Genomic DNA, 12,304 nt, shown 5'->3' on the forward strand with positions numbered 1-12,304 from the left:
ACTTTCCCCCTTAGAATTAGAAATAATTAGAAATATTTCACTCGACTTTAAGCAAGGATTTCCTAACAATTAGAACTATTTTTTTTAAAGATGCCTTGGTAAGTTACAAATGAACTTCCCAGTCACTAGAAGTGTGTCCATCAAGCAAGAGGCTGGTCACCTTCAATTATTGGTCGATGTTTTTTTTTCTAAATTGGGTGATATGTTAGGGAAGATTACTTCTAAAACTCATCATCACTAGGATTTTGTGTTCCTCCAATGCAGGGGGTGACTGTTATGTACCACAAAGGATCATATTTCTCGGAGTGGATGAAAGTGAAGCTTTAACTGAAGAGAACGAATTCATGATGTCAAAAGGTTCAAACGGTAGTAAAGGTAAGAAATCTGGATGACTTTTTCATTAATTTTGTTTTCATTTATAATTGGTTTGGACGCATGTAATACTCTATCATCATATATTACAGATGTTAGTTGAATATCCCAACATAACTCTAAAATCATTTTATTTAATTAAATTAAAAATCTACTTGAAATTTCCATGGAAAGTTCAAGTTGCATCTAGAAAGAAATTGCCTTCTTATCCCTTTTTATGTCTTTAATTAAGGGAATATGGTATGGAAATAATAAAAAAAAACTCAAAATACTTCTTTTGAGTGGGAGCAGCATTTTGAGTTTTACTTTGACACAGACACATACTGAGAATACTTAACAAGGGATCTTTCCACCCAGGCTGCAAGTAGCTATTGGCTGTTAGTCAATAGGAAAAACTGTTTTTTCCCTTAGTTCCCTGAATACTACCCAGTGCTATCTACTTCTTTATAATACCAATGTTCTCAATTAGCAAAAGAATAGTTGAAACATTTTTTATTTGAAGTCAGAAAAAAATGAAAATAGATTTATTGAAAAACTGACATTATTCATATGAAAAGCAAAATTTCATTAAAAGATAAAATTGTGAGAAATGTAGTATGTTAAGAGAAATATTGCAAGTATAGATGAACAGAAGTAGATTGGTAGGTTGATATTCAATCAATTAGACTAAAAATGGTCCCTGTCCCCCAAAAAACTTATCTTCTAATGAGAGAAAACTTTATATAAAAGGGAGCTGAAAAGGGGTAGGGTATAAGAAAATGAAGATACCAAAGTGGAAGCATGGTAGAAGTTCTGGGAAGATGCCAGTACTGTACTTGGAGAGTAATATCTCAAAGGGAATTTTGAAATGTTAAATTCAGAAAGTATTTTTATTAATTCTGACATTTTTTTCCTCCTTCTTCCAAAGATATCAAGGACAGTTCTCATCCAAAGCGTCCGGTGACTACAAGACCAGTACCTACAACACACGTATTAAATGCTACTGAGAATATCAACACAAAATGCAAAGAGGATCCTTCTTCAAGTGAGATGTCCTTGGGTATATTTGAACTACATCCTACATCCAGTCAGTTCATGAAATAGACCATCAAAAATGATTATAGCTCAGAAGTAAGAGACAGGTCCTGAGAATGAAGGAAACAAGATTCTCTTGGTATCTCTGTGAAATATAATACGGTTTTGAAAAGTGTATATAATCTTTGTTGACTTCATGTCTGGAAAATTGAGATATCAATTAGCTATCACCTAGGATTGTTTTTTAGGATGAATGAACAATTAAAAAAATAATTGAAAACAAATACCATATAAATACTTATGATTTTGGAAATTATTCATAATGAATTTCCCGTCTTCAAGGTTGACTTTTCTTTACAGTCTATAGTGTCCTTGACTAACTCCTTTGATATAAATAGGGAGGCAAAACAGTTGGAGAAAAAAGTTACCCACTGCTATACTGTAATACTTTCACTCCCCATAATCCATAATAATGTGGCCATTTTCAAGCCTTCTCTTACCTTTTCAAGGCCCAGTTCAATATCCATAGTGTTTTATCATCTTATGAATTTGCCTATTTTATTAGAAAAAACTGACACCATTCATGATAAGGGCCCATAACTTTACTCTTCCATAATCAAAGCTTTTTATCCAATAGAAGTATAACTCTACCCGTGTGCACTTCTTCCTCTCCAGTGTCTTCTATGACCTTGTTCTTTAAATCATTATTTCTACCTCATCGTCAGTCATTCCTCTTACTTGACTCCTTTCAGCCTACAAACATATACAGATCTCATTAATCCTAAAATACATACACATAGGCAAGCATATACTTGCCTCCACAGTATACTTCTCAAGCTGTCTACCTATATTATTCTCCTTTTCAGTGTTAAACTTCTAGGAATAGTTATTTCTTAGTGCCCAGTTACTACTAACACACTCTAGTCTAGCTTTCATTATCCTCACACCACTACTAAAATGTTTCTTTTCAAAGCCAAAGTCTTTTTGCTTAACCATCTTTTTCACCCTCTCCTTCCTTTTTTCCTTTCTTCTTTCTTCCTACTTTGCTTGCTTCTTTTTCGGTGTTCTTGTTTCCTTTCCCTTCTTTCTTTGTTTCTCTTTTTGTCTTTTTTCTCTCTTCTTTCTTCCCTTACCCCTCTCTCTCTTTTCTTTCCACTGTCTTTTTTCCTCCCTCTCTTCCCCCTCAGCAATTATCAGTTCTATCCATCTTCTTTTTTTTCCCCTCAGTTTCTATGATACTGATCTGATTCACCTCCTACTAGTTTAGCCTTTCTTGGATTGCTTCTATGATTTCTCCTTTACCACACCTTCTCTCTATGATTCATTGGTGGTTTTGTCCATTCTCATGACTTCAGTGGTCATACATATGTTTCTCAAACTCACATAAGCAATTTCTTAGTCATATGTTTGGGAAAGCATGCTGAACATTGAGGACACTAACTCTAGCTTTTAACATATTCAAACCTGAAATACTTTCTAAACCTGCCCCAATTGTTATTTTTTAAAATTTCTATTGATGATGCCACCATCTTTCTAACTCAAACATAAAAGGCATCTTTGGTTCTTTCCTCTTCCACAGCATCCAATCACTTGCCAGTTTTGTCAGTTCTACATCCCCAATATTTCTCAAATATATCTCTTCTTTCACTTAACACTTAACATTTATATTGCTATCTCTCTAGATAAAGCCATCACCATCTCTTAACTGGTCTATTGCAGTAAAATGCCTATTGTTTTTCCATCTCATCATTAATAATTTTAAATTAATTTTATTATGAATTTATCAATCATCAATACAAATATAAAAAATTTAAAAGATTATATATGAAACTGAGAATTAGTTACAATGTTAGTTGTGTACACACACACACACACACACACACACACAATATGGTAACAAAATTGCCCTATTTGCCCTTTTGAACTTATTTTTTTCTGTGTATTTTTGTGCCTTATTGGTGCCCTTTACCTTATTTTCCAATTCATTGCACTCCTTTTCCTTTCTCCACCCAAGAAGTACCATTCCTTGGAACAGATAAATATAGTCAAGTAAAATAAGATAGTAGAAAACAGAACCTTGAGGAATGACTATTGTTTTAAGGGTATGAAGAGCAACACAGAGGAAAGCTTCAGAGAGGCTGAAGGAAAAGTTGTATAGGATAGTGTCACAGAATCTACATCTGAATACTTAAATTTTTAATCTGTGTATTTTGTTCCATAAAGGCATAGCCAAACCCTTTGATAAAGAGTTTTAAGAAAGTAAGATAAGTTAAAAGCATATGATCAAACTTCTTGAAGGTTGGGGTTTATTTTTGGCCACAATAATAAAATACTGAAATTGTTCAAAATATCAAGCCCATTGCTACTTAATAATAATGTGCCTATTCAATGGTATAGACTTAGATATGGAATATATTTTGTTTTATTTGACTGTAGTTCATACATTGCTTTTATGAAGGGTAACTATTTTTTGCTGAAGAATGTAATTTGCCAAAAAAAAATCTTACTATTTAATGCTTCCAAAGTAGATTTCTGAGTTTTTTTTTTAAAACTTCCTTTTTTCTAGAAACCTTCAGAATAGAAATAGTATAGTTATTTCTTTTCCTCAACTCACTTAAGTGTAGATATATAATTATCACCTATAGTAATATTTGAATGAAAGCATCTCAAAAAAAATCAACAACTTTAAAATAAACTCTTTTCTTCTTCAAGTGAATGATGCTCAGTCAGCGAGGAAACCTAACTTTAAAGGGGTGAAAAAAAAGAAATGGATTTATGAGGAACCAAAGAATCCCCAAGGCACAGGGACAAGGAAAGGTAAAGTATTAAATTATTGAGAAAAGACATTTTTTATAAAAAGTAAAACAACTCCACTAGGATATCCCACCAGAAAAAATAAAGGAATCATTTTTTTTTTCTTTAGACCAAATTGTAGTTACTTAATGAGACTTCATTTTTATAACTTATTCTTCTGATAGTCATGTTTTGTATCCATTTGATCTCTGCTTTCCTTCAACAGCAGCACAGGCTCCAAACCCCAAAAACAAAATGAGCTACCAACGAAATGATAAAAACAGGAACACGGAGAATGCATCCTATGTTCATGTTCAGAGAGAAACCGTAAGGAGTGTTTCATTGAACTCACCAGCACGTGGTAGGCCAACAAATGGAACTTATAACAAAGTCAATGTTAACAAGGAACCCAAACTCAACCTCTGTCCAGGTGAGGCTCTTTAATTGACCACATCAACTATGACGGCCGATTTAAATTCCTTTAGTTTGATTGTGATCATCATTGTCAATCTAGCATCCTCTCATTTTGCAAGCATATCACCAATCTTATTTCTATAAATGAGAAAAAGTCTCATTGTTGCAAGCATTTGAAATTTTAAAAGGAATCTTGGGAGTTGTTTGTCCACCTGAATGAATGCCAAAAGAATACAGCCCATACTTGGGAGATATGGTCAAGCAATTTCTTGGTCTCTACTGGTTGGCAGAAACCATGTTCTTAAAACTAATTGAGAAAATATACTCCCCTCTTCTGTAGGTTGATCTTGTATAGTTAGTTATGCTCTTTTTCCCCCCACTGTCTTTAATGCCCAATGTCTTTAACTTTGAGAAACCTAGTCCTGAAATGTTGTCAATATCTTCTTGACTTCTGTCATTAAGTTCTAGAGCTCCAGTTTGGATGGCAACAAGAGTTGCAGAAGGGACCTTAAAAACAGAGACCATCTAGAGCAAGTTGAAAATAGTCCGGTAAATTTTCCTTGTGAAACGGGTCTTATGGCCATACTGGTTCAGATTATGTTTCATTTCAGTCAGGGAAATTAATAAAGAGATAGACTGTAGGGGCATCTTCATATGTCTCATGTCACGTAGAGAAGTTTTGACATTGCATGCCCTGGAGTTCTACTTCAAAGAATATTTCCCCCCTGCTTTATGTCACTCTTGTGGATTGTTTGTAAGAGGTTGACATTCTTGCTCTAGTAACTTGCAGTGTAATTATCACTTTCAGTCCAGTGGCTTAGCTCTTCAGCAGGCCTTTCTGATTACTTTCTGAAAGGGTTAGTTTGAGGGTTAACTGAAATCTTTTTTGACAGTTTCATCTCTTGTACCATGCATAGATGACTAGCTATCACATGTTGCATGTAAATCATTTGATCATGTAATAAAACAAAATCATTGTACTGTGTCAGCAAGGCAAGGCCTTGGTGAGGGAAAAATCAATCTTTTCCTCCTTTCTGTTGATGAATTTTGCCCTTTTGAAGACTGGTTGTAATTCTCTGAATTTAACAAAATGTCACTCAAGTCTATTAAATTCCGTATTAGGGTTTATACCTGCTGTGAGAATGATTGGTGGAATTCTGAGTATTGGATGCTTTTGAAATGGTTAAGTTATACTGACATGGCATTTCTTTCATTGAAGGGCTTCCTCTTATTCTTTGAATGTACCAGGAGGGTTACAATGTCCCACTCCTTATTATTGATATTTTCTTTTCTGGTAATACATGTTTTCAATGTTTCTTAGATTTCTTTTCATATGCAAGTAATCCTTGGTAATAATGCTTATGACTTTTGTTGATTGTCTTTTGAGAGTTACTTATATTTTTAATTCTAAGATGCACACATATTGCTCTCTGTTCTATCAATGATGAATAGGGGGAAAGCCCACAATTATTAAGCACTTCTTGTGGGCCAGGCACAGTACTAAGCAAACCAAGCCATTGCTGCCTTAAATGAGTTTACAGTCTAGTGGGGGACTATATTTTGGATAGGGAATAATTAATGTATGGAAGAAATATAATAGAAAACATTTTGCTCCTTTATAAAGCTTCCAGTTGCATTTATAAATGGTCAGACTTTCTCCATTTTATAGAAGACAAACGACTTACCCTATCATCACAGGTTGAATTTGGGACTTTGGTTTTTTTTTTTAATCTTATTCTCAGTATGTCTTACATGTAGCTTGAATTAATGAGCCTTTTTCACTACCTTTCTTGGTAAAATGCTCCTTGTCTACTCCATTACTAAAGCTCTCACGTCCCTTTGTCCAGATATGTGAATCAGACTTTTGGTCAGTGGAGAGCTCTGGGGCAAGAATATTCAAGATAAATCCTAGCTTACCCACTATCCTTGCTTCTTTTTTTCACTGTGCCTTCTTTTTCCCACCTCTATCTGTTAAATGTGAGCATGTGAGCATTTACACTTCAGAATAAGCAAATGATAAAAATCAGGGCTTGGTTTATACTTTGCTGATTATCTAGATGTAAGAAAGTGATAAAATGTTAATAATTTAACTATTATATTATTAAAATTAATAATTTAAACTTAAAAATGTGTCCTGGATACATTTTTTGGAGGGCAGGGAGCTGATTGTTAAAAGATTTTCTCTCATACTTTTGGGGTAGGGAGTGATAACAGTGGAAGGGGAAAGAGTGTTTATCAATGGGTAGCTGTCATAATGAAGACAGGAGTGGATGGAGTTGGTCAGAATTTTGTTTAGAAATAGACAATGAAATTATTTCCTTACTCCATTTCTGTTATCATTTCCTATTTTCTGCATAGTCTGTTTTGCTTTAATACTTTATTACATCCATTGTCCTTTCTCTCTCCTCTCTAGATATTCACAACTTTTTTTCCATATTTGTCACTGCCTATTATTTGTCTGGACTGTCCTTGCTTAGTTGATTAATAATGCTTGTCACCCCATCTGGCATATTGCCATCTTCCAATACATTGCTAATATAATCATTTATACTCAATATATGATTTCAACCAACTATTAATTTCTTGTATTCCATTTTCTTATTGTGGCTCTTCTGTTGCACTGTATTTAACTTGATGTGCACATGAAACTTCAATAACATTTTTTTTTAAATCATTGGTATGCTTTTTACACTTCTCTTGAGACATTGGTGTAACACAAAAGCTTTTGTGCATTAACTACAGTTTAGATTTTAAAACGTGCATTTAAAGCCCCATCACAAAGCTTTTGCCTCACACCTTTTCTGTCTTGTTTCATATTACCCCCTTTCATATCATCTGTATTCCTGCCAAATTGGATTAAGAAATGCTCTCTGAATTATAACTGTCACCTATTTCCTGCCTCTGAAATTCCCCAAGTCTAGAACTTAATCCCTCCTGACATATTTCCCCACCAATGTTCTTTTTTTTTTTTTTTTTTTTTTTTTTTAAAGCTTACTTTAGGGCCTCTTCCTCCATAAAGACTTCCCTGATTCCCTCTTCCATCAATTTACCTTGAACACTTTTATTTGAATATCTTCATTCTTCCCACTTTCCCCGGTATTTAGTGACTTTGTACATTATTATTTTCATTCCTAGACATAATCAGTTTTTTGAAGTCATAGTATGTGTAACATATTTATTCTTATCCACAACATCTAGTATAATGTCTTTACAATAGTAGGTGTATAATAAATACTCTACTACCTGGAATTCGTCATTTGCATTTGATTTCAAGAGATATGTTCATTGACTAGAGAGATTTTTACTGAGATAGCTAACAAAATAGCAAAACAATATGGTCATACAATTGGTTGGTACAATATTTTTTTCATGTTTGAAACTAGTAGGACTGGTACTTCATTAAGTTAAGATTTAATCAATGTCTGCAATATGAGAGACTATGAATAGTAGTGGTTAGGAAGCTGGCTTTAAAATTAGTAGCTGACACATCCTAGACAAATTGTGGAAGTTCTCGGTGGCCCAGGCAATTCTTGAAGACCACTTTGTACAACAGGGTCAGTGAAGGGAGTTCTCTAAACAAAAATTTTTTAGACCTGTAAAATCATAAGTCTAATCTAAAACTCTATGGTAGTTATATATTCTGCATTGTAGTTTGTAATCCCAAACTGTAGAAGTTTACAAACTATAATACAAAACACTTCAAAAGGATTATTATAGTGTTATTGGATGATTAAGAGCCAATGAAACCATTTCCATTAATGACCAATCCAATTCAGCAGGCACTTAAAATGTACCACTTTTGCAGGAGATACTGAGCAAGGGATGAGGATATGAAGACAAAAACCAAAAAAATCTAGATGTTCTGTTCATAAGAAACTTACAAAGATGGTAATCCTTACTTTATAGCAAGGATATGTAAAAGGTTAAGAAACAATAAAAACAAGTCTGAAAAAAGATAAAATGTGTGATTATGTAACTAATGTAATGGTAGAAACAAAAAGGTAGAAGCAATTGTTATTATTAAAGAGCCATTGGAATGGTTGAAAAGACCCCATGATAGAAGCATTGAAACAGACCTGTTTGATATTTATGGATTTTCATAAATGGAAAGAATAGGACCCATAGTAACTCAGATTGACTCTTGTCAATTAATTCTTATGACAATTGTATTCCTATGGTAATTTCAACACATACTAGATCAGACTGCTGGGCAGCTGGTAAAGACACTTGTTCCCCGTTCCTCTGACTTGAATGACCTTGACCAACAACTCCTAGATATTTACTAGCTATAAAAATGAACATTAGAAAAATGCATCTTTCCACAGGGATATGTTCAGTATTGGTAACATCTTTGCAGCTTTTTGGGATATCTGTATGTATTGGTTGTTTCTATAAAGTATGTGATTGATTGCCTCTTTGTTTTTCTTTAGACAAATATACCTCAACATCCTATAATGCTTCAACATGGAGAAAAAGAATTCCTTTTTCAAAAACATACTCAAAAACTGAAAAGATATATTCAGGTAACTCACTCTACTGATTTTGAAATTTTAGGATGAACAATAAGTTTTGAATTTAAACATCAAAAATAGTTTGGGACACTTCACTTCATGAAGTCAACACTATTTTTATAAGAATATAAGATGTTTTAATTTCTAATGCAGTAAATATCAATAGTTATAAACCACATAAACAAAAGCTCTTTGGGAGTGCTCAGTAATTTCTAAGAGTGTAAAGCCATCCTCAAGACCAAAAAAGTTTGAAAACTACCAGTCTACTATAAAGATTTTGTCTATTTTTCTTGTAGAATCACTTCTTACTTGTCTAGTTATTCTTAGGCAATACTGAAAAATATTTTGATATTTTTCTTTATAAGATGTATAATGGTTACAGTGATTTTTACAGTTTATTAAGGCACAATATTTATTAAAAGGTTTCCAACGTCATTGATAAGATGACAGTTTGCAACTGTACATTTAATCTACTTTGGAGAGGGGGTCCCTAACCATATGCAAAGTCTCATTGATACCAGATACCTAATAGACACAGATTGACTGCAGATCTCTCAGTCCACATATCCTGTCACTCTGGGGAGTATCCTGATATTCATTGGAACCTCTCCTGGATACGAATTTGCCTTGCAATAGATTCAAGAAACCTGCTATGTTTTTCTACTTTCATTTCTTTCTTACAGCCTAAGCTTGATCTGGGACACTATTGGAGAATCCTTTTTGTTCCCTTTCAGTGTTTTTGAACCTTTCCAAGCAAGTCCTATTTTAATGGGAGCCCAATTGGATTAAAAGCCCAGAAAACCCACATTGTAGTTTGTAAGCTTCCAGAACATTCCCTGAAAATTACTAGGACAAGTTCAGGTTGAAGAAATTCCCTTTGACACAAAACAACTACTATGCCCTTATGTCCAGCTGATCTAGAACCACCCTCCTGAGAATACTAGACAAACTTAGAACCATTTTGGAATCCTGGGTTGCAGACAGGGGAACTCTTAAAGAAGTAAGAACTTCTGAGGCCATTTAGCCAAACCCATTTTTCTGAGCAAGATTCCTTTTCATAATTTACCCAATAAGGGGTCATTAAGTCTCTGCCTAAAAACTTCCAGTGACAGAAAACTCACTACTTCTCAAGGTAGTCTATTCCAGTTATAAATAGCTTTAATTGTTGATTTTTTTTTCATGACATGAAACTAAGTTTTCATTTTGGTTTTCATGATACTTTGAAGGGAGTCAGCCACCCAGTAGTTGACCTTTATCAAGCTTCAGGGGAGTAGTAGTTGGTTGTGTTTCTTTCATTCTTTTTCTCCTGTCTCCCTCAGCTCCCCACTTTTTCTCCTCAAACACAACTCACATATGTAGACAGACTTCAGAGTACTCATAAACCCATATCATTTTAGAGTTACAAAAGATCTTAGAAGTCAATCTCCAGTTCAATTTCTTTCCCCATCCTATTCCGTGATACTATCCCTTACCTCCAGTTTTTCACACTAAAAGTTTTCAGTTAGTGTTGAATTTAGAATTATAAAGTAAAAAAATAATGAAAAGAATAGAACCCTAGCCCTGACAAGGGGGTCTTACATGGAAGCTGGATGACCAGCTGTTGGGGATGGAAGAGAAGAAATTCTTAGACATTGGTTGAATGACCTCTGAGATGCCTTCTGAGTCTGAGATTCGGTGATATTAAGCTTGGAGCCCCGAAGAATATTAAAATGCTTAAGAAAAGTTATTGGAAGAAATAATTTTTCTGTGTATATCTTATTATTAGAGCCAAGAAGAAATGGAAGCAAGTAAAACAGGAGGTTGAGAGAAGAAAAGGAGAAAAGAGAAAAGTGCTGGACATCCTATGATTTACAATCAAAAATGATAAAAATGCAAATTCAAAGAATGAGATATTCAAGTACTTCATACTATATACTGCTATAGCCAAAGATGATAAAATGCAAATTCTGAAAATAAGATGCAGGAAGTACATTGTACTGTTTGAAAAATGATAAAAATGCAAATTACAAACAGATAAGCTGCATGTGTATTTATACAAGTCTGGAATTCATTCAATGCATTTGTCATGAAAGTTTAATAAAATTCAAAAGTTTGACAATTAAAGTCATTCTTTAATTGTAAACCAAGTTATATTGACCACAGATTGAAGGGTAAAATTGTGTCTTTGATCTGTGTTACCAAAATATTCCTTATGAAAAACCCTCTCCTTTTCTTTATCTAGATTTCAAAATTGGGCCCTCAGAGGTGACATCTGATGAAGTTAAAAACTAATTGAATGAAGGTCTCAGGGCTACAGTTTGACTGTGATGGGTTATTTCAGAGGAATTCCAATGTAAACACCAAACTTTGATGTGTTCTAGACAGAGACAAAGGTTTGTTAAATATACAGGGCAGTTGTTGTACAATGTATTGTAATGGGTGCCCCCGGTGCAGAGCCAATGAGAAATGCCACCTTCAAAACTGGATAGAATTAATTGAGGTGAAAACATTCCATATAATGGAAATAAAAAAGAAGCTATTCAGAATGGGAAACAGGACAAGCCTGAGAAGAAACCCGGAGTGTAGGGGAATTAATATTTCTATTTGCATGCATCTCTGGCTACCGGTAGGATATTGTTCAATTTTTATTGGGGGAAATCAGGGTTTTTTAGGTTTTTGTTTTTTTTTTTTACTCTTTTGTAAAGATGTGATTCCAGTTTTGTGGAGGAGACGGGGCCCACCATTTGTGGATTGTAGTGGCATACTGTCTAAAGCACTCATCAAAACCTGGGGAGAGAGAGTCAATTGTTTGAGAAACAGAAAAATGAAATTAGAAATTGTGTCAGTGAGACCTGCATGTGATGATTTAAACTTATTCGGGGGAATCAGGTGACAAGCTGTTAACTGGACAGTTGATAAGATGACATATATCCCCACTTAATAAGCAGCTCTGTGTTTCTGTAACTTCAAGTAGTGATGAAATAAGGAAATATTCCAAGACCAAAAGTCATCCTTTAAATGTGGTGCAGCCCCAACATATATGTTTGCTTTGTGAATGAATATATAGTCTTCAGCCCATTGCTGAAGAGTAGATGGGGTATGAGAGACAACCTCTCAGAAAGGCTTGGCCATAATCATTCTGAGTATTTACCTGTATTGTTCCTGAATAAGAGGAAATTGTGATGGTACTAAGCTCTGTTTCTGAGAACAGTAAACAATGA

At 34.1% G+C, this 12,304-nt stretch overlaps 1 protein-coding gene across 14 annotated transcripts in view; it reads left to right on the top strand.

Moving 5' to 3' along the window:
• C5H12orf50 (chromosome 5 C12orf50 homolog) overlaps positions 1–12,304 on the top strand; it is a 63,153-nt gene that overhangs the window by 26,130 nt on the left and 24,719 nt on the right. For 7 of the 14 annotated variants that reach the window (XR_004229577.1, XR_004229576.1, XR_004229569.1 and 4 more), the window contains 5 exons: positions 265–375; positions 1,280–1,411; positions 4,099–4,203; positions 4,406–4,609; positions 9,024–9,116. Coding sequence is in view for 4 of the 14 variants with exons in the window: in XM_031938518.1 (XP_031794378.1) it covers positions 265–375; positions 1,280–1,411; positions 4,099–4,203; positions 4,406–4,609; positions 9,024–9,116 (645 nt within the window). In the remaining 10 variants the exon portion in view is untranslated. Of the gene's footprint in view, positions 1–264; positions 376–1,279; positions 1,412–4,098; positions 4,204–4,405; positions 4,610–9,023; positions 9,117–10,869; positions 11,208–11,325; positions 11,477–12,304 lie in introns of those variants that run through there. The other 7 variants (XR_004229572.1, XM_031938516.1, XM_031938517.1 and 4 more) reach the window with 7 other exon arrangements.

Source organism: Sarcophilus harrisii, chromosome 5 (genome assembly GCF_902635505.1).
Source record: "Sarcophilus harrisii chromosome 5, mSarHar1.11, whole genome shotgun sequence".
Taxonomy (NCBI): Eukaryota; Metazoa; Chordata; class Mammalia; order Dasyuromorphia; family Dasyuridae; genus Sarcophilus; species Sarcophilus harrisii.